The 23,906-nt window shown below is 43.4% G+C and overlaps 2 protein-coding genes across 3 annotated transcripts; one reads left to right on the top strand and one right to left on the bottom strand.

Annotated features, from left to right (window-relative positions):
* Nucleotides 1–366: 366 nt before the first annotated feature.
* On the top strand, nucleotides 367–5,410 carry vps4a (vacuolar protein sorting 4 homolog A). Its single transcript, XM_047339749.1, has 12 exons — nucleotides 367–611; nucleotides 642–706; nucleotides 1,183–1,294; nucleotides 1,859–2,003; nucleotides 2,075–2,136; nucleotides 2,669–2,788; nucleotides 2,977–3,133; nucleotides 3,455–3,603; nucleotides 3,761–3,842; nucleotides 3,991–4,210; nucleotides 4,318–4,458; nucleotides 5,233–5,410. Exons 2-12 carry the CDS (start codon nucleotides 686–688, stop codon nucleotides 5,332–5,334), a joined length of 1,311 nt encoding a protein of 436 aa, XP_047195705.1. The 5' UTR covers nucleotides 367–611; nucleotides 642–685; the 3' UTR covers nucleotides 5,335–5,410.
* A 1,870-nt stretch (nucleotides 5,411–7,280) lies between these two features.
* On the bottom strand, nucleotides 7,281–16,876 carry cdk10 (cyclin-dependent kinase 10). Of its 2 annotated transcripts, XM_035157736.2 has the most exons (14): nucleotides 16,661–16,876; nucleotides 13,977–14,236; nucleotides 12,640–12,712; nucleotides 12,296–12,367; nucleotides 12,079–12,181; nucleotides 11,702–11,783; nucleotides 11,466–11,533; nucleotides 10,489–10,541; nucleotides 9,089–9,158; nucleotides 8,832–8,891; nucleotides 8,516–8,639; nucleotides 8,299–8,438; nucleotides 8,084–8,136; nucleotides 7,281–8,005 (listed from the first exon to the last, which is right to left on the bottom strand). In XM_035157736.2, exons 4-14 carry the CDS (start codon nucleotides 12,312–12,314, stop codon nucleotides 7,911–7,913), a joined length of 867 nt encoding a protein of 288 aa, XP_035013627.1. In that variant the 5' UTR covers nucleotides 12,315–12,367; nucleotides 12,640–12,712; nucleotides 13,977–14,236; nucleotides 16,661–16,876; the 3' UTR covers nucleotides 7,281–7,910. The 2 variants fall into 2 exon arrangements, with proteins under 2 accessions (XP_035013627.1, XP_035013626.1); XM_035157735.2 differs by lacking the exons at nucleotides 13,977–14,236; nucleotides 16,661–16,876 and adding an exon at nucleotides 13,185–13,941.
* Between the last annotated feature and the right edge of the window lie 7,030 nt (nucleotides 16,877–23,906).

Raw genomic sequence — 23,906 nt, 5'->3', positions numbered from 1 at the left:
GTATGTTTTTATATATATATATATGTATATATATGTGTGTGTGTGTTTAAAATATGTTATTTGCAGCAGCTAAGTGGTTAATAACATGTTATAGTTTTTATTTGCAATCAAAAATACTATATTTAATCTATAAAGATGGTGATTAAATTAGATTTATCCATAATAGTTTAATAATTATGTGTGATTATATGCTTGTCTATATAAACATGTAAATGTCTATATATATGTATGTATATATATGTGTTTAAAGTACAATATATATGTACACTTTACTCTAAATGGTGATTGTATTAGATTGATATATTATAGTTTATTGATTAAAAACGTGTAAACTGTAGTTTTTATGACACTGTATTTACATCGGGTCTCTTATTTTGGAAGTTCACACCGGATGTTAGCTTGGCAGCAGTTAGCTTAGTGTTAGCCGCAGTGTTTTTATCCGGTCGATGCAGAGCTGTCACTCTTTAGCTAACTAGCATCGTTAGCATCGTTAGCAGCTGTGTTGTCATGTCAGCCGCTCGCCTCACAACAACACGGAGCTGTTAACAGAGCGGCTCTGCATCCACATCTGGAGGACACGCATCTGGAGGACACGCATCTGGAGGACACGCATCTGGAGGACACGCATCTGGAGGACACACATCTGGAGGACACACATCTGGACTCCGCAGAACTGGGAGATGAAATGACAACGTCAACACTGCAGGTCCGTGCTAGCTGGCTAACTGTTAGCATGCTACACCTGATGTGAGCTAATTCGCCCACTAGCATTGTTAGCAAAGCAGCTTAGTTCACTACAGTGTTTCTTCTTATTGAAACTAACATTAGCATCACACGCACATGCTAACCACACAGTGAAGTAATAATATAGATCATGGGTTAGCTCACTTGCTGCTGCAGGATGTTTATAACGGTATCAGCCTGTTAGCCTGTTAGCCTGTTAGCATGTTAGCTGTGGCTTCAGCTAACACGAACACAACCCAGAGTTATGGAACGTTTTATTTTACCAGTCATCAGTTTAATAACGTGTCTGTGAAAAGCAGCGACTCCAACAGGACCCGTGTGACTGGCGCTTTGTTTTGGTTGAAGCTAACACGTGAACACCCCCTGTCTGAATGTCTGTCTCCGCCCACCATCCACCTTCTCTCCGCCCTCTCCTGTGTGTCCCTGCTTCTGTTGCAGAAAGCGATCGATCTTGTGACCAAAGCCACAGAAGAAGACAAGGCAAAGAACTATGACGAGGCGCTGCGCCTGTACCAGCACGCGGTGGAGTACTTCCTACACGCCATCAAGTGTGAGCACTACACCCCCCCCTGCTCTGTCACACCCTTCTGCAGCTCCTTCACACTGTGGGGGGGCATCCTGCAGGCTGAAGAAGGACGTTTCTCTGGAGACGGAGGATGTCCCGAGCACATTTATCCGTATTACCGGCTGCATCAGGGAGCCCAGGCTGATGAGCTGGACACACGGTGTTATTACCATCCTTTCAAACAGGAGAATCACAATCTCCCCATGTCACAGTGGACACACACCTGTAGTCTGTATGTGCAGTGTCTCTATTGGACAAGTCTCTCTCTGCAGAAACATTCCAGAGAATGTCCACGCGATTGGGTCCAGACTTTTCTTTGGAGTTTGCCTTTTACATATTAGTAACACGGCAGGAGATTCTCTGGTCAGACACGTTCACAACAACACAGAAATCAGTCATCCTGTGTTAGAGAGGCCCAGCAATAAGACAATTCATACTAAATTCAAAATGATAAAACAACATTATACAATAGACCTAAACCATAAAAATGTCTGTAACACTAACATTGGTTGGTTTTATTCAAGTTTGGTGTTTGATCCTTTCCCACAGATGAGGCCCACAGCGACAAGGCAAAGGAAAGCATACGAGCGAAATGCATGCAGTACCTGGACCGGGCAGAGAAACTCAAAGACTACCTGAAGAATAAAGACAAACAGGGCAAGAAGCCCGTCAAGGAGGCACAGAGCAATGACAAGTATGTCCTCCTCAGACTCTTCGTTTAACGGTGCTTTCAGGTTCTTATTCGTGTGTGTGTTTGTATCGTAGGAGTGACAGTGACAGCGAGGGAGAAAACCCCGAGAAGAAGAAGCTGCAGGAGCAACTAATGGGTGAGTGGACGTCATTCCTTGTGGCTGTGAAAGTAATAATGTTGTTTTTTGTGTGATCAGTTTGTGTTTGTTAATACTTGCTGACCCTACTTGTGGTTTCATAAGGAGACTGTCGGCAGAGGACTGAACTCTGAGGGACATTGTAGTTTTGAATGTGTTCTCTGGGTTGTGTCCTCGTGTTTGGACTCTGGAAGACGGCTCCAAGCTGTTTGAAATCCAGCTGCCCTCTGCCCTGCTCACTTGTTACACTCATTCTCAAGGTCACGTTTTGGCCTTCCTTTAACTTAGTACTATTTCAGTCCTGGTTCCAAATGCCTCTTATCTGTGCTTGTGTTCTGACGTATCTGGACTTCGGAAACTTGGAACCTCAAAGCTTTTTACTATGATGTAGAGTCACTGCCCTGGAAAAACCTATTTTCATTAGTAGTCCTGGTATTAGGATTCAGCGAGGTTACGGGGTTCTGTCAGGTCTGCAGGTGTTTGGTGTTTTAAGGTTGTTGAGACCTTCACCGTGTTCTCGGTGTGTGTGCAGGTGCTATCGTGATGGAGAAGCCCAACGTCAGGTGGAACGATGTGGCTGGACTGGAGGGAGCCAAGGAAGCTCTGAAGGAAGCCGTCATCCTGCCCATCAAGTTCCCTCATCTCTTCACAGGTTCTGTCGGATAATGTTAACACTTGTGGTCACTTGGAAAGATCAACTGTGATTTTTCACTTTTCTTCCATTTTCTAGATTATTTGATCGCTCTAAATAAAACTTTCCTAATTACTTTAGAAGTTTATATGACTGAATTAAAAAAAGTTTATCGGACCGTCATTTATCGTTGGTCTCGCTGTTCTCAGGCAAACGGACTCCATGGAGAGGCATCCTGCTGTTCGGTCCTCCGGGGACGGGGAAGTCTTACCTGGCCAAGGCCGTGGCCACAGAGGCCAACAACTCCACCTTCTTCTCCGTCTCCTCCTCAGACCTCATGTCCAAGTGGCTGGGAGAGAGTGAGAAGTATGTTGTCTCCTCATGTGGTCTGTGTTATAAAGAGGGACAGTGTGATCGTCTTTCAGGGGAAAAGAATGTGTTTGGTTCCTTTGACTGATGTAGACTCTACAGCCACCGAGTACTGTAGAGTTTTATCTCAGCAGGTCACTCTCTGCTATGGCTTGTACAAGACAAGCATTTCATGTGTTTTATAAAAAGCTTTGTTACTCTCTGATCCACAGCAGCTCGATCTGAATCTCCTCTAGGTTTAGTTTTACTCTTCATCCATGTGGACTGTTGTCTCCTGTCTCTCAGTCTCATTTTGTCCTCCCTCCCTCTGTCTCGCAGGCTGGTGAAGAATCTGTTTGACTTGGCTCGCCAACACAAACCCTCGATCATCTTCATTGACGAGGTGGACTCGCTGTGCGGCTCCAGGAACGAGAACGAGAGCGAGGCTGCCCGCCGCATAAAGACAGAGTTCTTGGTCCAGATGCAGGGTGAGCTCATGGCGATCAGACGATCAGCCTGACGTACAGTGAAGAATATACAGAATCAAATAGTATAATATATTTGAATAAAACGCTGTATAAGCGACAACAGAAACCTGTGAAACAGGACTTTCATCACGTTGACTGAAGCTCTCTGGTTCTGTAGGTGTGGGAAACAATAACGACGGCATCTTGGTGCTGGGAGCCACCAACATCCCCTGGGTTTTAGACGCTGCCATTCGCAGAAGGTCAGAGGTCACTATGATACGCCATGTGTCCACCTTGTTTTCCAGGGGTCATTGGAATACTTGTTATTATCACATTATTATCGTCGTTACTTTTGATTGAAACATCTGATCAGTGTTTGACTAGAACATCTCCGCTGTCCTGTGGCAGATTTGAGAAGCGAATATACATCCCTCTGCCGGAGGAGCCAGCTCGGTCTCAGATGTTTCGTCTCCATCTGGGCAACACGCCGCGCAGCCTGAGCGAGGCCGACCTGCGGCAGCTCGCGCACAAAACAGACGGCTACTCTGGAGCCGACATCAGCGTCATTGTCCGGGACGCGCTCATGCAGCCAGTCAGGAAGGTCCAGTCGGCCACGCACTTCAAAAAGGTGACGTCATCAGAAAGCAGAGAGAAAGAAAAGAGGTTAAATCCTCATCATGGCTGTTTTTGTACATTTTACGTAAATGATTTATTTTCTTCTTGTTGCTCCTGCAGGTTCGAGGTCCGTCACGAAGCAACAGCCAGATAATGGTGGACGACCTCTTGACTCCTTGTTCCCCTGGCGACCCTGCAGCCATAGAGATGACCTGGATGGAGGTGCCGAGTGACAAGCTACTGGAGCCCATAGTCTGCATGGTGAGATGTTCAGGATATTCATTAACAATAAGAAAATGCCTAAAACAATTCATATTTTCAACTAGAGCCCCCGTCTGTAAACCCAACATTTAGTTTAATGATGTGATGTAGTGAAACAGGCTCAGTACCTGAGGAGCAGATCACAGAAATCATATTTTATCTCTTTGTCATAAAGGTTCACTGTACATCAACATAAGGTTTATATTGTGGAGTGATGGCGTCCTGAGAAGACAATGAAGTGTGTCTGAGCGTCTCTGTCCTCTGTTGTCGGGGTGGGCTGTCCCACCACCTGTTGGGACGGAGGGGTGGGGCTGAGGCGTGAGGCTTTATCCACCTCTAAACGGGGGGGGGTACCCAGAATGCCTTGCGATTCACCGGCAAGCTGGGAGAGAGACCCGCAAATGTAGTAGTTTACTGGCGTATAGTAGCGATGTAACTGAACTAACCTGCTCCTCTAATAACAAAGCCTCCTGACTGGGCTGCGTACAGACACTGCTAGCAGCCCGGGATCTTTTGATCCAGACGTGAAATAATGCAGAGCAAGCTTTTCAATTTCAACTGTCATCGATTCACCTGCATTAGCACAGATGTTATTTGGATATTATAGGTTCGTCACTTTAGTAACTGCAAACAATAAAGCGTCCATGTCGGGTTTCCTCGGCGACTACTGACGATGTAACGTCCTCTTGAAGGGCTGTCCCAATTCCCCTACGTGTTTGTGTGGTTCGATGATCTATGAGGAAAACCTGATAAACGTCTCTGCCTCCTTTGCAGTCGGACATGCTGCGCTCTCTGTCCACCACCCGTCCCACCGTCAACACTGAAGACCTGTTTAAGGTCAAGAAGTTCACAGACGACTTTGGGATGGAGGGCTGAGAGACGGAGCTCCTCCCACATCACTGGAGTCCACCAGAAGGGTCAAACCGCTCCCAACAACCCCCCCACCCACCCAGCTGCTGCACCATCCTGTAGATCTTCATCTGGTCATCTTCAGCTTGGTTCACGGCCTCTCATGGATTTAACAGATACGACTGGTAAAGAAATCGTGTATTTCTTACTTCTGATCATCAGTCTCGTATTATTTATTTTATTTATACTTAAATCCCTGGAGGACGTCGACCAAAAGCAAGAATAGAAAACCTTGGTGTGAGTTGATAGTCGGACAATTGAACCCACATCGTTCGGTCACAAAACAGCTGCTTCATCTAACCTGCAGTAAACCTGAATCCTTTCTGAGCCGCTTCGATCTCTGACTGAAGGACTGTACATTTAGCCATCGTGCACTTTGAAGGATGACGACGTTTGAAGAAGAAACAAAAGAAGTTAGTTCTCCTGCCAGGCATGCGAGTGTGTGACTGCATCTACGTGTTTTTATTGTAAGTGTGTGTCTCAATGTAAATGTCTCTTTGTGAAGAGCCCTGTTATTTTATTATTTGAAGAAGAGTTAAATTAACTGATTGTCGCTGCCTCCGTGTCCCTCGATGGCTCCAGAGCTTTTTTCTTCAGTGTTAATATTGTTTTCCCTCAATCCAGAAAACTTGAAAAAGAATCCTGTAGTTTCCTGTAGATGAATGTCTCCCCTCTGTGTCCGTTCAGCAGCTGTTCTCGACCTTTAAATCAAATCACAGCCTCTTCATCAGCAGCAGATTTGGAATTGTAGATTATATTTAACTTTACAATCTTGTAATGTTTAAGAAAATGGAAAAACTAGATCCTGAGTCCTCGAATCTGCTCCAAAATGTAATGAGTTAAAAGTTAAAGTTCTCAAAGGAGAAGTTGATTGTCTTCATTAGAAAGCTCCAGAACAGCCGCTAAATAGACCAAGAGCGGAGATTCTTTTTTATTTCCAGTGACAAGGATGGAGTTTACCGCTCAGATGAACTCCTGCACTCCGTTTCCCAGAATCCACTTTGTGTGAACATGAGCCCTTTTCTTTTGCTGCATTGATGCTTCAGTCTTGGTTCTGACGGACGTTAAACACTATTTATTCCACTTGCTCGTGGAGGTTCAGTTCTCAACCTTCCTGTACAGGGACGTCATCTGCCCCCATGTAACCGAGACTACTAACTTACCTTGAATTAATAAAAACTGACATTTCAAATGGAGAAAAAAAAAAAACAGTTGCTGGTTTGACATTTTTCTCATGTTTATGGTTTGAACACGTTTAGAGGCTCTAACAGTCACATGATCAGTGTCACGTGTTCTTTACCCATGTACTCGCAGCCAGGAGTCCAAACACGAGTGATTTCTACTGACGAGGCCACAGTTCATTTACAGTAAATTACAGTTTGAGGCTTTAAGCCGGAGGCTCTTAAAGGAAAAGTTCAACACCATAGAAACAAAGACTGTAAACAAAGATGTTTTACTTCCTGTCACTATCCAGAAATGAAGAAAAAGTATTTTAGATCAGCAGATATGTCCTCAATACGTCTTGGGTCCATTCACACCTGAACTTAGAGCCGTCCACTGTGATAGGATCACACAGGACAGATGTTAATTCCAGGTGTGAACAGGGCCGTGTTGGACAGATCCAGGTGAAGCTGTTAAAACTCAGATGACCTACAGCTCCACGATGTCCCTGAACACATCCTCCACAAACAGCTGCTGTTGTCGGAATTCTTCCTAAAACAGAGTAAATGGTAAATGGTTTGTATTTATAAAGATCTTTTCTAGTCTTGATGACTCAAAGCACTTTGCAGTTTGCCATTCACCCATTCACACACACATTCATACAGTGCATCTATTAGCAGCACTTTCTGTTCTATGAGGGGAAATTCGGGGTTCAGCATCTTGCCCAAGGACACTTCGGCAAGCGGATGGGGAAGACTGGGGATCGAACTGCCGACCTTCTGGTTAGAGGACGACCGCTCTACCCCTTACTACAGCCGCCTAAAACATCAAAATATTTCCTAGAATGTTGAACTGTTCCTTTAACAAACAATCAGCAGATTCAGGACGTCACGACTTGACTTCAAGGACACTTTGACACAGAAGCTGGTCAGTGACGATCAGATCAGACCTGAGATCTGCTCTTACTTCCAGTTTCCCTCATGAATCAACAGATCTGGTTCCCGATGAATGATTCTGAAAACTCTCCACGCAGATCCAGGTCGAGTCCGAGCGACTTCCTACTGCACAGATTTATTGTTTCGATGTTCAGGTCCAAACGAGTGGAGAAACACATCGGTATATTTGTAAAGTCGAGTTTCCTTCAAGCACAGACATTGGCAGCTATATGGATTTAAGAACTAATCCAGAAGCATAGAAGATATTTATATTGTTCCAATAAGCAGTTCACAGTTCTACTGAACACTTCAGTCTTGCTCTGATCTGTGTGAACGTTTTGAATCTGAATCGTCCTTAATCCACTGAAACGTCCTGAGGAGCAAATCCAGGTTCCCCGTGTGGACGGAGGAACTACGTCATCATCATCTTCATCATCTTCATCCTGTTCACACTTTGCTGCGTTTGCTGCTCCTCTCTGCGGGAGGAGCAGCTCGTTTGTTGCGATGGTGCGGGAAGGTCGGCATCAGCTCCGGTTCACAGGCTGCGGAGAGAAACAGCCGTTAACCACCAGCAGCGGAGAGGAGACGACAAACTGACCCAGAGAAACGTCTTTACTCACGGAGAGGCTTCTCTTTGAAGTACGAACTCTCCAAACTGTCTTTGGCCGTCGCTCTGCATCAGGAACAAAACAGAAAGAATCAGACAAAGAGTTTGAACTAATGTGTCAACAAGGTGTTTGAATCTGTTGTGTTTTATGAATTCCTGATAAATATAAAAGCCTAGCGATCTGACCCAGTGAAGTGTGTGTGTGTGTGTGTGTGTGTGTGTGTGTACCTGCGCTGTGGGTTGTACATGAAGAGCAGGTTGAGCAGTCTGTGTCCAGCCTCAGACAACCAGGTGAATTTATTCTTCAGGTTGTTGTACGGCTGCTTCCTCAGACTGTACTGACCCACGAGGGGCAGCTGAGAGAAACCCTGACACACACACAGTCCTCCATCATCATCAAACATCACAGCCAGAGAGAGTTACGTGTTCACAGCTGGATTCTCACCGGCCAGATGTTTTCATTGGGCGTTCCCAGCAGCTGGACGACCAGGTCGACCTGCTGGATCTCAGAGGTTCCAGGCAGCAGAGGTTTGTGAGCCAGCAGCTCAGCCAGGATGCAGCCGACCGCCCTGCAACACACTTCATGGTAATCTTCATATCAACCGTTCATTCTCAGAGAGAGAACATCGTTTTCAAAAATCAACAGGTGCAGATTATAACATTTTAGTTTTCCCTTAAAAGCATTTTTCCTCCTGGCTGGTGGTGCTTTACGTTAAAAACATGCATGTGTGTGTGTATGTTTGTTACCATTAGACACTTACCACATGTCTAGAGCTGTAGTTTGGCTCTTGGTCCCTAGGAGGAGCTCTGGGCTTCTGTACCTGCAGATAGGTGACGGAGGAGGGAGCACATATCGTGACAAAGACCTGACCAGTCTGAGGTAATGGTGCTAATACAGGTTGAGATTACTGAGAGGGATTAGAGGGAAGAGGCTGCACAGACGGATCAGAGCATTAGTGAGGGTTGGGAATGAGGCTAAAGGGACATTCACAGTTTACTGGTTCAAATGGATACTCACCACAGTGTGACCACTCTGGGGGTCATGGGCTGCTGTGGGATACCGTACATCCTCGCCAACCCGAAATCAGCTGCACACAGGAGGAAGAGAGCACATCCAGTAAAATACCTCCAACAACCTACTGGTGAACTCTCATTATCGACTTATGAGTTCGAAGATTTAGAATTCACAATGACAGAAAACAGGAAAGCAGCAAATGCATGGATGGTTAACCAGTGAATATTTTTGCACAATAAATAACAATTGATTAATTATGAAAATGTCTGATTGGTTTTCTGACAAGTGACCAAACCATTAATCCAGAAATCGAGGTTCCTGGACTTGTAAATAATAATTTGACAAAATAATCTTAAACCAACAGACGACTGAGCCGGAGAAAGTTGAGAAACAGAGGAACAAAGTGGGGGAGTGGGATATAAGAGGGGAACAAAGGGATTCTAAAACTGTTCAATTGTTAAGATGTGTTGAGATTTATTATCTGTAAAATTGGTTGAGACTTTTGAGTCAAGATGTGAAACAGAAAAAGGGAAATTCAAGCTTTTGCTCCCTTTATTTTTCTGAAGTTAAGCCCTTTATTTGAACATGCACAATTTTCACATTTTATTTATTTTCTCTTATTTTGAAATGCAGCCCTACTTTTATTTAGTTAATGAGAGAACATTATACATATCTGAAATCATACATACATGTTCAGTTCTTTGTTACGTGACAAAAAATATTGTCAAAAGGTTTTTGAATCATACTGAATTTGATTTGACAGTCAGGTATTTAGTACATGCAGATGTTGATACAACTACTAGGCTACTTAAATATATATCACACTAAATAGTTAGACATTATGATCTTCTGGACCTTTGCTTCAAGAAACCTTCTCTAACTGGACCTCTTGAAGTTTTAGTTGAATCCCCTGATCTAGAGCCATTCCCAGCTACTGAGACTAGAGCAGTGGAAAGTCGGTGCTCATCTGTCCTAACTGACCCTAACCCTTGTTCCTGGAACTAGAATTTTAAAAAGGAAATCAATACTCATCCTCAACTTTACATCATATCACACATTTCGTTCTCAGCTTCCAACTAAATAAATCCATGTTAGACTGCAGCTCTTAGGCCTAAAGCCTCCCACTCCTCATCTTCGATTATGGTTCCGACTTCCAATTTCTTTTACTATTTTTTGGCTGTAGATTAACTTTTATTTACATACGTATTTTACATTTTACAATAATTTGGATACGAGCAAAAGGTCAGGGGTTTAAATGTTGACTGGGAGAGGAAAACGTCTCGGGCAGTCATGAGAGAGGTCAAAGGTCAGAGGGTTTGTGCTGTGCAGTGTGTGAATGCAGGTGGAATGTGATTACAGTGAGAGCTGCACAGGAGGTAACGGCGGTGACAGGGACGGCTCACCGATCTTTACGCAGCCTTTGTCTGTCATCAGCAGATTAGACACCTTCAGGTCCCTGATAACGAGATTGAAGAGGATAATGAGGCAGATACAGAAACGACAGAGGGTCAGCTGCAGACGTCAACGTGGAACTGACCTTTCCATGGAGGGACTGTCAGTAGTAAAGCTTTTCATTCATTAAAGAAGAACTGTGCGTTGAAATAGGCATTCATAATTTTGTTAGCAGATTTATTTATTAATCTATAAATAAATAGAATAAATGATAAATGAATTAATTATTCGATGACTTACTTCATAAATATAATGGAATTAGGACTTCAGTTTTTTCAAAAAGAAATAACTTCATTAACAAGTTAAACTTAAGAACAATGAAAATGTTTTTTATTTATTATTTGATCATTCTGGGACAGTTGTGGTCGTCCATACTGATTCAACTTAATACTCATAACCTCTACATAACATTTAAGGATTTTAGATGCTGTTAGCTGCTACACAAAATGATATTCTACACAACTCAGAAATATTGGCTCCATCATGCTCGACTGCGAACAGGCTGCACACTAATGACCAGACGATTTCATATTAATTGAGTCTAAACTCTCAGTGAAATGTACTCATGTGAATTTGTTCGCTAGCTCGCTGACTAGCCATAATTTAGCCAAGCAACCCCCATTGTAACATGGAACAACGAGCTGCTAATGTTAGCTTCTGCCGTGTGTTTTCTATTCTGTCATAAATGTAAACGTCAGGGTGAGCAGACTAGATGCTATAGCTAGTTTGACAATGAGCCAGTAACAGATCAAATGTGTTAGTTGGTTCCAGTACTGGTTCAGATATGAGTTTGACAAACAGAAGCATTTGTGTCTTTCTCTGAGGGAAAAAAGGATAAATAAATAAAAAGCAGATCCTTTGTATGTTTAGTACAGAAAACTCCCCGGAGCTTTAGTTGTGTGGTTTCCAGTGAATGTGTGGGACCGACCTGTGTATGATAAAGTTGTGGTGGAGATACTCCAAACCTCTGAGCAGCTGTAGGACAATACATTTCACCTGGAAAAGAGAAAAGGAACTTGTATAAAAACCAGACCACTGCTGAGGCTTTTGAGCATATTTATAGGGTCCAATACAAAATCCTATGAATAAATTCACACATTTACATGCGTCTTCCATAGAAATGTAAACATAATAAAATGAGATAAGGACTTCTCTCCGTCCTACCTGAGCCTCAGAGAACGGTGTCTGCATGTTCTCCAGCAAACTGGCCAGGTCCTGTTCACAGTAACTCATCACCAGAAACAGACTGAGCGAGAAACACACAAACAGTCTTAACGTTCACTTCTCATGAGATTATTACGTTTCATGTTGATTACATATAAGATGTGAGCGGTTAAAGTCCAGATTCTAAAATAGTTACATTGACCCCATGAGTATATAAATTTGAAAAATCGACTTAGAGCTGGAAAGATAAATGTCACATGTCGTGGCTGAATAATTTTATGGATCTTGGCGATTATTGACACTTTTGCTGACGTAGTTTGAAGCAAGTTACTGTGTGAGTGTGTGTGTGTGTCTGTGAGTGTGTGAGTGTGTGTTACCTCTCCAGCTGGCTGCCTACGACCACCTCCTTCAGCTCCACTATGTTGGGATGTCTCAGCCTCAGCAGCAGGGTGATCTCTCTCAGGCTACTGATGGGGACTCCTGTCAGACAGAGGGCAGGGCACAGATGACACAGTGAGATATTTAACATGTTGACACTGGTGTCGGTGATTCCAGGCAAACACACACAAACCGGCGTTAAAGAAGTGACCTCACCATCTTTCTCTTTGTCCATTCGGACCTTTTTCAAAGCCACGATCTCATCGGACTTGGTGTCCCGGGCTCGGTCTACGATAAGGAAAGGGAGCAGTTTATTTACTGAGCAGTTAAACTGGGCCGTGTTCCAGAAGGCAGGGTGGAGGTTGTTAAACCTGAGATGAGGGGGAACTCTGGGTTTTCTGTTCCAGAGGCTGAGATACTACAAACTGCAGTTTCTCATCTCAGGATCCACCGAGCCAGAGTTCAGGGTTGAATCAGAGTTTGTTGAACCTGCTTGTTGGAATACGCATCTGATGTTTCCCAGTCAAACTGGTCTCTAGTGTCTAATGTGAACAACTCACACACAATGCCGTAAGTTCCTTCTCCAATTCGGTTGAATTTCTCGAACTCTCGGACACTTCTGCAGCTTCCAAACTGAAACAGAAGGAAACGACGAGGAGACGTCACAGAGGTTCTCGTCACTTCAGGGAACTGAGCATCGCTGCTGTGGACATTTCAACGTTTCCTCCAGGATTCAGTTTAAAGGTTCACAGCAGGACCAGCACTGAGGAATCCTACACGTCCCTCCGGACGGCTCCACTTCACATGAGCACTGGGAGTTGAAATGATAAACCACCAGGACCAGTGTCCTGAGCCTCTGAGCTGGAGTGGGTCCTGGTGTAAAAACATGGGATTAGGATTAACAGAGATTATTAACCCAGTGATACTGTGAAGCTTCACAACATGTGAGTTACACAACAAACAGCTGTTTGAATGACCCCGGCGACCACAGTGTGTTTGTCAGGATTGTGATGAAGTTGAACACACAACTCGCTTCACGGTGCAGACGTTTCATTTCCCTGCAGCAGAACCTGTCCCCACATCGGACTCATAGTCCTCCTCTCACCCGGTCGTTCTGAGGCACCGTGAAGGTCTGGTTGTTCTTAATGGACTTCAGCCTGATGCGGGCCGGTTCTTCTTCTCCTGCGGCCTCCATCTTTACTTCAAAAGGTCGTTTCGGCTTCGGAGGAAAACACAAACGTCGGTTAAAGCGTCAACTCGACTCACTTGTGGGCGCCGCCATTTTGTTTTGTTTTGGGCCACCGACAACAGAAGCGACCTCCTCTTCTTCATCGGTGTTTTACGGTAGTTAGTATCCTGTTATTAACAACACTGCCCCGCCACAGTCCCGTGGCCGGTTAGTGAAGTTCATTTTAATCCTCAGTAAATCAAGTGGAAAATAAATTTATTAAAAATTGGATGACGCGTCAGCTACAAGAAGTCCCAACACATGTAAAGACTTCCCAGTGTCGTAGCCTGTGGCAATTCTACCTTGGATGGTTCAAATATTAGATATTATTAAGAAGTGTCACACGAGGCAGCTTGTGGTTGCGATGTGGGGAGTCATGTACACGGTGAAGTCAGCAGAACACCGCTGCTAGGCAACAACAGCAAGGTAGCTGATATTAACGTGTGTGTCTAGACGACTAAACTGCTAGCAGGCGCTAAAAGGAACTCTAAAACTCTAAAAGGAAAATATATTAACTTGGAAAATTAAACTTCCATTTCCGAAAACATAAGAAAACTTATTACATTCCCAAGGCTGTGAATACAACAATGGGGGGGCTTTCACCACTACCATACTATACTTTGGTTGAATACGACTTTCACCACATGTTGGTTTAACATCTGATCTCACCTGACTTTGGTTCTCAGTCGACCTCGTGTGACAGAACGCTTTCAGTCACTGTCTGGTCACGGGTTTCTTCCCCACTACGAAGGGCGAGGAGGACGGCCTCCGCTCTTTGACGGAGTCGGCTATCGTCATGGTGGATGTGGAGACATGGACGTTCTCTCGGGACGGAGCTGTGATGAGGATGGCCGGAGGACGTGGGGACAAGTCGACTGAATCCGATTCAGTGTTGTTGCAGGGCTGTGATGGGGGGTGGCTCTCTGTAACTGAGGTCAGACATGTTTGTTCACTGACTCACACACAAGTTGGGTTGGATAGATGTATAGACTACATGTAAATATGTTTGTCTTCCACAGAGTGAAGCTTAGTACAGCACAGATCTCTTAGCTGGAAGAATTGTATTGATTATGCCATGTTTGTGTGTGTGAACCAAGTAACTCAACAACACTGACACATTTTCACAACTTGGTAGAAGTATTACTCGGGAGTTGACATCCAGATGATTAACTTTTGAAACCAGTCAGACAAAGGTCAAAGGTCAAAGGTCAATGGAAATATGGTCTGAAATACACATTATCCAAGATATCACCGCAAATTATCGACATTCTTGTACTAAAAATCATAAAAGCTTATATTGATCAGAAAATGATTCATCATCAAATGATATCATGTTGATCTGCATCAACAAACTATAGGAAGGACCTAGAGCTTATACAGATTGAAAAATAATGTATGATGTGGTAGGAATTACGTCACTATGATGTCACTATGAAATTGTACTGTTACAGTATAAGTTAGCGTGGCCTCACAGGGGTAAGCAGCGCCTGCAGGGTATAAATCGTCTTAGGGTTAGGTTTCATTTGTCTGAAGGATGATTTATATTCATAGGAAAGTTGTTTTTTACCTTCACCAGAACCTCTCCTCTGTTTTAATTCCTCAGATATAAAAGGACCTGCAGGTCAGGTGAGGTAAACCTGAGAGGATTTCCAGCAGTGTGCGTGTGTGTGCATGTGTGATGTCATAGTGTATGTGTTTGAAACGCAACAGCACCTTTTTAATTGGATTGTGCTACTTTCTCAAGAGCATTATAGCTGTGTCGACATCATATTGATGCACGGTGGAGCAAAAACATTTGAACTTTCTCACCTGCTTGAATAAAAACAAGCTCCAGATATTTTTACGATGCTGAACTCAACTGAACTGTGGTAGAGACGAGCGCGGACAAACTGCACAACATGATCATAAGGACGGATTAGAGTACTGATAATAGTGTAGCTGCTTGGTTGGCATGATTTACATTAGCACTGATCAGTAATAATACTCTGAATACTCAGAGTGAGGGACCTTACAAATGTGAGTGATGGGTTATTGCTACACTTATTTATTTATATATACATATATATATATACATACATACATAGCAGCTGAAGACTGCAAATTATCTTGGCTGCATTTTATACATGCACTTATTAGGTTAAAATCCATCACCAAGATAAATACATTTGTTTCTGTCCAGAAAAGCTGCTTTTCACTAGATGATTTCCAGAAATAATACATACAAATTAAAAACATTTCTAAAAAAGCATATTTTAGACAAATTTGTTACAAAAAATTTAAAGTAAACTATGCAAATTAAAAATGTTTTATCAGTCTTCTGATTTTCTTTGTTCCCACACGACACCCGAGGTGATTATGACAGATTAGTGAGAACATCAGTTAACAGCAGCACAGGAAACACTGCAACATGTGCATGGACATGTTTTTTATGAACAAGCTCGAATTAATATCATTTGTGAGCTTCAACCAAATCCAGAGGTTATGAGCCTCATATGTCTCCATCATTATTTGGACGTCAGGAGCAGAAAAGTTCAGGAACCTCTTCTCAAGCTCATTTTGATGATGCATTGCCATCTCCTGGTACAATGAATTATCACAACAACTTATTAGCAGATGATAAAATATGCGTTGAGAGTTATAATAAAAGATCCATCAACAGATCCTGCACATAAAACAAATGATGTGGGAATAAAAAGAATAATTCACATTAAGATGTTGCAGTGTTACAACATTTGTCAATGTTTGAAGACAGTTACAACAGCTCAACAGATTTCAGACCTTTTCAACTAAAAGGCATAAATGAGCAGACATACATTTTTCTACATTGTGGGAAGAACAGGTGGAATAATCATCCATCCACAGATTCATCTGAGAAGCAGGTTTAAAGTGGCCTTAAAGAAAAACTACAAATCACAATCACTCAATCATCAGTTGATGTTCAACTGCTGTTTGATCTCAGAGGACCCGTATCTGACATCTACTCTAATAAGAGGTGATGTGACCTTTGAACTTGAAACCAGGATTAATATTATTACACGTTAGAATTATTCTGATGCTCGTAAACTTTGTGAGCTCAGGTCTTATGACTGATAAAAACACTGTGGCTGATTCTTGTAAACAGAAAGACAGACTTCACATCATGTGTGTGTGCTGGGTCAACCTGAACTTAAATATTCCCTGTGAAGGATCCAGGTCAAATCCACGATCTGTGTCTACAGCAGCGACGCTTTGAATCCACACTGACTCATCAATTAATCCTTATAATGTGTCTGATGCTGCATGTTTCATTTTGTGTCCGTCAGCTGCAGTTTCCTGCTGACGATCATTTGAGGTGTGAGCAGAATCTTCCCTACCTGAATCTTCCCTCTGGCTGGGTCCAGACCCCATCAGGCTTCAGTCAGCTCCCGTACACGCAGCTCTGTGCAGGTCCACATACATGATGCTCACATGTTGGTTTGTTTTGTTTCAGTTTATGTTGAAGCACATTCAGAGTCTGTGTCTAAGATCCTGTGACATGTCTGAGCCAATCGTCCTCTCCCTCCCTGTGCCCGTCACTCGCTCTGTCTGGGTGAGACACTAATCCTGCACAGCAGCAGTAAGAGATACTGGATTTAAAGGGCGAACAAGGATAACGCCTTCAAACCCTGATTTTATTATGAGAAAAGTCTATAAACGATTCCTATGAACAATATGTTTGGTTCTAGGTGAAGTTCTCCTCACTTAAGTTTAGTAGTTTTTGATACAATTATTAACAATTTGGTGACTTTTTGCACAGCCTTTGACTTTTACTCTTACTTGTACCTCTGTACTTCTTAAGTTCTTAAACCCTGTATGTGTGTTTTTAACATCCAGTGTGTAAGATTTAGGTGAAAGGATCTATTGGCAGAACGATAGTTGTTTTCTTTACTCTAGAATGGGCCTTTGATATTTAAATATTTTATATTACTTTATATTTACATCAGGAGCAGGCTCTCTCTATGGAGGCAGCCATGTTTTTTACGGTGGCCCAGACTGGACAAACTAAACCTTTTGAGTTTTTATGACGACTGAAGGTTTCCACAGGTTCTCCTTTATGTTTGGAAGGGGGGGTGGTGAGGTGAGGGATATATGTGTCTTCCCATTTCAACTGCCCAGTCGTCGGATGAAGTAGGGGGAGTCATCGAGATAATTCAATAAATCCTAACTTGAGGGGGGGTTCCTCTTTCAGAAATCTGTGCACGTTCTCCAGGTTCTACAGAGTCAACGTGGCATCCCCCGCACTATTGGGATCCGCGGTGCTGCTCTCAAGGACGTGAGGTGGTGGAGTCCTATGTTCATGGCGACCGTGATGGTACTAGTCATCCAAGGTAAAGGCCGTGGTGACGGTCAGAGTAAGGTCGAAATAGATATGAGTTATGGATAGATATGAGTTATGACTATAACTATGGCTCTATGAGACCGAACGATGACCGTCACCTTCTCTTGTAGCTCAGAACGGGCTGAGGAGGAGGCGTGCCCAACGGGGAGCTTTATGGGCGGCGAGCCCAGCCTCCTAAGGTCAGTCACATGGCTTTGTTGATATATGGTCTCGAGGACAGGGAGATGAGGGCATGATTCAAGGTAAAGGCCGTGGTGACGGTCATCGTTCGGTCTCATAGATCCATAGTTATAGTCATAAATTACGTTTGTGGAGTTTCAGGAGGAAACTGCCTCAGTTATTCTCTCACAGGAGTTTCACTTTGTCTCCATCAGCTTTGAATGAGATCCTGGAATGAAGACAAAGAACAGACTGGATTTTATTCTTTATTTCAGCTTTCAGCTTCTTCACACATTACATTTTTATTACTTTACACATATACAAGAGATTTAAATGAATATACACATGTATAGAAACACATGTGATGAGAGCTGGGACAAGCCCTCAGAAGGACTCGATCAGGACACTGTCCAATGGAACTGCTGGTTCAGATCAGGAAAATCAAAAAGAACAAAAACCTACGCAGCAGCAGATCAATATGCCCGTTCACTAAATATGTAAATACAACGGGACAGTGCTTAGTTAGGGGGGCATTGTGAAAGTAAAACCCAGGTTCCACATTTACAATGTGACCAAACATCCATAACACTGATGCTCTGTAAATCCAGCCAGAGTGCAGTTGGTCTGTTGGACATGTTGACGCTCTGAGTTCATTGATCACTTCATCAGTAAAGTCTGTTCCAGTGACTCTTGTTCAGTGATTTCATGGACACACAATCAGTTGTTTCAGCTCCGTCTCACATGTGGAAAAGAAAAGAACAAAGAATCAGCTCATTGATAGGGATCAGGATCAATACAGGTTCCTAAAACATCACACAACCTGATTTCTACTTTGATTTAGAAAACAACAGCAACATTAGTTTCTTTCAATACATTCTTGTCAGTGTAATTATAGATTTCTGTCTTTACAAGTGAGAACTGAATATGTGTGATAAAGGAAGGTCAGTGTTTTGATTGACAGCTGATCTCTGTGCGGGTGAAAGCGTCACCACGGCGAACTTTGATCAACAAACATGGAGACAGAAGAAGTTCCAAGATTTAAACACGAATCTAAATCACTGCTTTTAATGACTCGAGTCTGTTGAGTTTACAGAACTCAGCTGTGGCCTTATCATCCTCAAAGCCCAACTCTCCAGCATAGAGAGGCTGAGTGAATGTGGTCTGGACTCTGTGGAGGAAGTCATGGTGCCAGAGACGCTGTAGAAGGACCAGGGCACCTGCACTGTGATCCAGGTACCTCCTACTCTGGGGCGAGGACTGACACAGGTCATGATGCTGTTGTAATGAAAGATATAACTGTTTCCACCAATATAATGACAAGATTTATCATTTGTCAAATACACATTCACCTGAGTCTCCTGCTCTTCTGATATTCTTGTATAATGACTGCTACTTCAACTCCTCCTCTTCTCCCCCACCCCCACCTCCCAGTAACAAGGTCCAGTCAGACTCTCTCTCAGGACTGACACCTATCAGTGAATCTGTCTGGGTGATTAGAATGAACTGATCTTTAATCATACGTGTTTACTTTTCTGTTTCCCTCAGATAATAACACATGTTTGTTTACTGTGTTTGGATCAGTGTGATTTCCTGTAGATATCTTAAAGAAGTCAGCTCCTGAGGTCTCTGGCTCTGGTTGCTGGCAGTAAAACATCCCATGAGACACAATCTGTAAAATCTCTGTCTCTGTCTCCTCAGAATGTCCCTGTAGTCGACCTCTGGCCTGGGACACAGCTGCTGTCACGATCCTCCAAGGTCCTCAGAGGACGGATCCTGATGCTGGATGAGTGTGTAGATTCACTGAGTGGTGGCAGTGAGGAGTGGCTGTGTAGAAACTGGTTGTGATCCTCTGTGTCTGAGAGCTGCTTCAGTTCATGGTCTTTCCTCTTCAGCTCAGTGATCTCACGCCAGTCTCTCCTGAAGCTCTCTGGCTTCGACTCACTTCAGTTTGCTGCTGGGATCCCTGATCTGCTGCTTCACATCCAGGCTTTTCTCCAGCAGACGGATCAGCTCAGTGAACATCTTCTCACTGTCCTCCACTGCTTTATCAGCAGAACCATTGATGGCCTCCTCCTCCTGTTGAAGCAGCTTCCACATCTTTCTCTGTGTCCTGGACTCTGCTGGATTGTTTGTCTCCTCAGCCGAGCTCTCTCTGCCTCTCCAGTCCTTTCTGCTGCAGCTGACACTGTGTCGTGGTCTTTATGTTCATCCACAGAGCAGAGATAACAGACCACTGCTGATCAGTGTGACAGAGCACCCCATCTTCATCACCTCATCGTGACGAGCAGATGTTCTCCTGGAGCTTCTCCGAGGCTCCACCAGCTTGTGCTTCTTAAATGGAGCTGACTGAAGATGAGGCTGGAGGTGTTTTTCACAATAAGAGCCAAACAATTCAAACAGGACTTGAGAGCTTTCCGTTTTCTCCCAGTGCAGACATCATGCCACATCTTCGGGTCCAGCAGCAGTGATCCCGGCAGGAGCGGCAGGTCAGTCTTCTTTAGCTCCTCCCACTAAATCAGCTAACATGGTGTTTTCACAGGACAGGCCTCGGTGTGAAGGTCTGTCTACACTGAGCAACTGCTTGCTTCCTCTCTCCTCCCCATTGTCCCAGTGAGTGTTAATACAGCTCTTACAGTAGCTGTGTCCACAACAGTAACCACTGGATCCTTCCAGTAGATCCAGACGAATCGAAGACAACCAGAACATTTCTCTGTCAGTTAGTTTCTTGCTTGCGCCATTTCAGCTGGTGATGACTGTAGAACAGTTTCACTTCCTATGAACAGGAACAGATCTCTGCTCCTCCCCCTCTCGTTCACTTCCTGCAGTGACTCCAGCTCCCACAGTTCACAGCTTGTTTGTTCACTGGTTCTTACACTTACACATCTGTGAAGGGAGGGAGACACAGACACATCCTGACTAGAGGAGGAGCTGGTTGTGAGTTTTTATCTGTGTTATCACATTTCCAAAGTGAATAGTTGCTCTGGGAACTGTCACATTCAGCTCACAACAGCACAGGTTGTAATATTAAATTCTTCAAAGTTTCCAGAAAAGTTACGAATCTTTTCAATGGAATAAAAAACAACTTACAAAGTGCTTCCATGACGAAAAACACAAGTAAAAATACATTAAAACACACGTATGAAAGAGTAAAAAGTATAAAAAACACTACAGGTGACAGGAAATGTGTCTCGTGACCACACTTTCAAACTAGAATTAGATCAAATCGTAGTACGATAACAGCAGGTTTGAAGTTTGGATTTAAAGGAAGCTTCTGACAATACTGCTGTATTTCCTCAGGTTGTTTCAGAGTCTCAGACTCTTATTTCTAGCTCTGTCCCCTCAGTGTTAAGCTGAGCTGTTACAACTTAGCACATGCAGCCAGAGGTGATACAGACTTACAGCAAAGGATTAATGGAGTTCTGAAGAAGAACAATGACAAAGAGCAAAGGAACCATGTCAACAACTGTTCAGCTTCTATCAAAGAAAGTGATAAACTGCTCAAACTGTTTCTATATAATACAAGTGACACCAAAGTTCTTTCTGTTCTGAAACAGTTGATGAAGTTTGTCTGTGACGAGAACAAGAATCGATCCCAGTCGTCAAGGAACCTGATCCTGAGTGTTTTTACCAGTTTACTGTTTTAACTCTGCAGAAATTCTGAAACCTCTTCAAGCAGCAAAGTTTGTTTATTGGGATTTAAACCTGGACAAATTTGGTGTCAAGCAGTTTTGATCAGTCTGGATTCAAACTAGCCCACGACCCAGAGTCTATCCGTGAGGGTGTGACAGCGTGAAACGCACGAAACTTAACCGCGACAAACTCGTTGTGAGTTTCATCCTCATGAAAATCAACAGCACGATAAACTACTTTGACCTCAAGTCCACAACATCACAATATCTCCAATATATGTGGCTTGTGTGTCAGGACTCAACTCGCGTCTTCACCCTGAAACCCCACCCAAACCATTATTTCTCCACTTCTTTAAATCTGTGTAAATGAACTCTCTTCATCCACTAGAGATCTAAACAAGATCTGGATTTTGAAAATCAGCCAGTGGAAGAAAACTTTGCTCATTTCTCACGATGAAGCTGTTTAGTGCAGAAAAGCTGCAAGGAGCAGAGACTAGTTTCATGAAAACTGAGGTTTGTGAGTTTCAGGAGGAAACTACCTCAGTTATTCTCTCACAGGGAGTTTCACTTTGTCTCCATCAGCTTTGGGAATGAGATCCTGGAATGAAGACAAAGAACACACTGGATTTATTCTTTATTTCAACTTTTCAGCTTCTTCACACATTACATTTTGTATTGCTTTACACATATATAAGAGATTTAAATGAATATACACATGTATAAAACACATGTGATGAGAGCTGCAGGACAAACCCTCAGAGGACTCGATCAGGACACTGTCAATGGAACTGCTGGTTCAGATCAGGAGAAATCAAAAAGAACAGAAACCTACACGGCAGCAGATCAATATGCCCGTTCCACTAAATATGTAAATACAACGAGACAGTGGATTCACACTTTACCCATTTACAGAATGAGGCAGTAGTAAAACAAACCCAGGTTCCACATTTACAATGTGACCAAACATCCATAACACTGATGCTCTGGGAAAATCCCAGCAGAGATGCAGTTGGTCTGTTGGACATGTTGGCAGCTCTGAGTTCATTGATCATTTCATCAGTAAAGTCTGTTCAGTGACTCTTGTTCAGTGAGTTCATGGACACACAATCAGTTTGTTTCAGCTCCGTCTCACATGTGGAAAGAAAGAACAAATAATCAGCTCATTGATGAGGATCAGGATCAATACAGGTTCTAAAACATCACACAACCTGATTTCTCTTTGATTTAGAAAACAACAGCAAGATTAGATCTTTCAAACACATTTCATGTCGGTGTATTATAGTTCTCTGTCTTTACAAAGTGAGAACTGAATATGTGTGATAAAGGAGTCAGTGTTTGAGTTGACAGCGCTGATCTCTGTGCGGGCAGAAGCGTCCACCACGGCGAACTTTGATCAGCAAACATGGGACAAAAGAGAAGTTCCAAGATTTAAACACAGAATCTAAATCACTGCTTTTAATGACTCGAGTCTATTTGAGTTTACAGAACTCAGCTGTGGCTCCAGGATAATAAAGCCCCACTCCAGCATAGAGCTGAGTGAATGTGGTCTGGACTCTGTGGAAGTCATAGTGTCAGAGACTCTGTAGAAGGACAGAACACCTGCACTGATCCAGGTACACTCCTACTCTGGAGGGCCGAGGACCTGACACTGGAGTCATGATGCTGTAATAAAGATATAACTGTTTCCACCACAAGATAATGACCAAGATTTATCCCATTTTAATCCAAATCCATTCACAGTCTCCTGCTCTGCTGATATTCTTGTATGTGACTGCTACTTCAACTCCTCACTCTTCTCCCCCACCCCCACCTCCAGTAACAAGGTCAGTCAGACTCTCTCTACTCAGGACCTGACACCTATCAGTGAATCTGTCACAGGTGATTGAGAATATGAACTGATCTTCTCTCACATTAATGTTACTTACTGTTTCTCTCAGATAATAGCAGTGTTTGTTCTGTGTTTTGGATCCCGAGTGTGATTTCTGTGAATATCTTAAAGTCAGCTCTGGTCTCTGGCTCTAGTTATTGGCAGTAAAACATCCACTTGAGACACAATCTGTAAAATCTCTGTCTCTGTCTCACTCAGAATGTCCTGTAGTCGACCTCTGACCTGGGACACAGCTGCTGTCACGTCCTCAGAGGTCTACTAGGAGGACGGATCCTGATGCTGGATGAGTGTGTAGATCCACTGAGTGGTGACAGTGAGGGGTAGTTGTGTAGAAACTGGTTGATCTATCTGTGTCTGGAGAGAGCTGCTTCCAGTTCATGAGTCTTTCCTCTTCAGCTCAGTGATCTCCTGCTCCAGTCTCTCCTGTGACTCTCTGGCTTCGACTCACTTCAGTTTCCTGCTGGGATCTGATCTGCTGCTTCACATCAGAGCTTCTTTTCTCCAGCAGACGGATCAGCTCAGTGGTCTTCTCACTGTCCTCCACTGCTATCAGCAGAGCCGTGTGA

This window comes from Hippoglossus stenolepis, chromosome 5 (genome assembly GCF_022539355.2).
Source record: "Hippoglossus stenolepis isolate QCI-W04-F060 chromosome 5, HSTE1.2, whole genome shotgun sequence".
Taxonomy (NCBI): domain Eukaryota; kingdom Metazoa; phylum Chordata; class Actinopteri; order Pleuronectiformes; family Pleuronectidae; genus Hippoglossus; species Hippoglossus stenolepis.
This window is presented reverse-complemented; position numbering and strand designations above follow the sequence as displayed.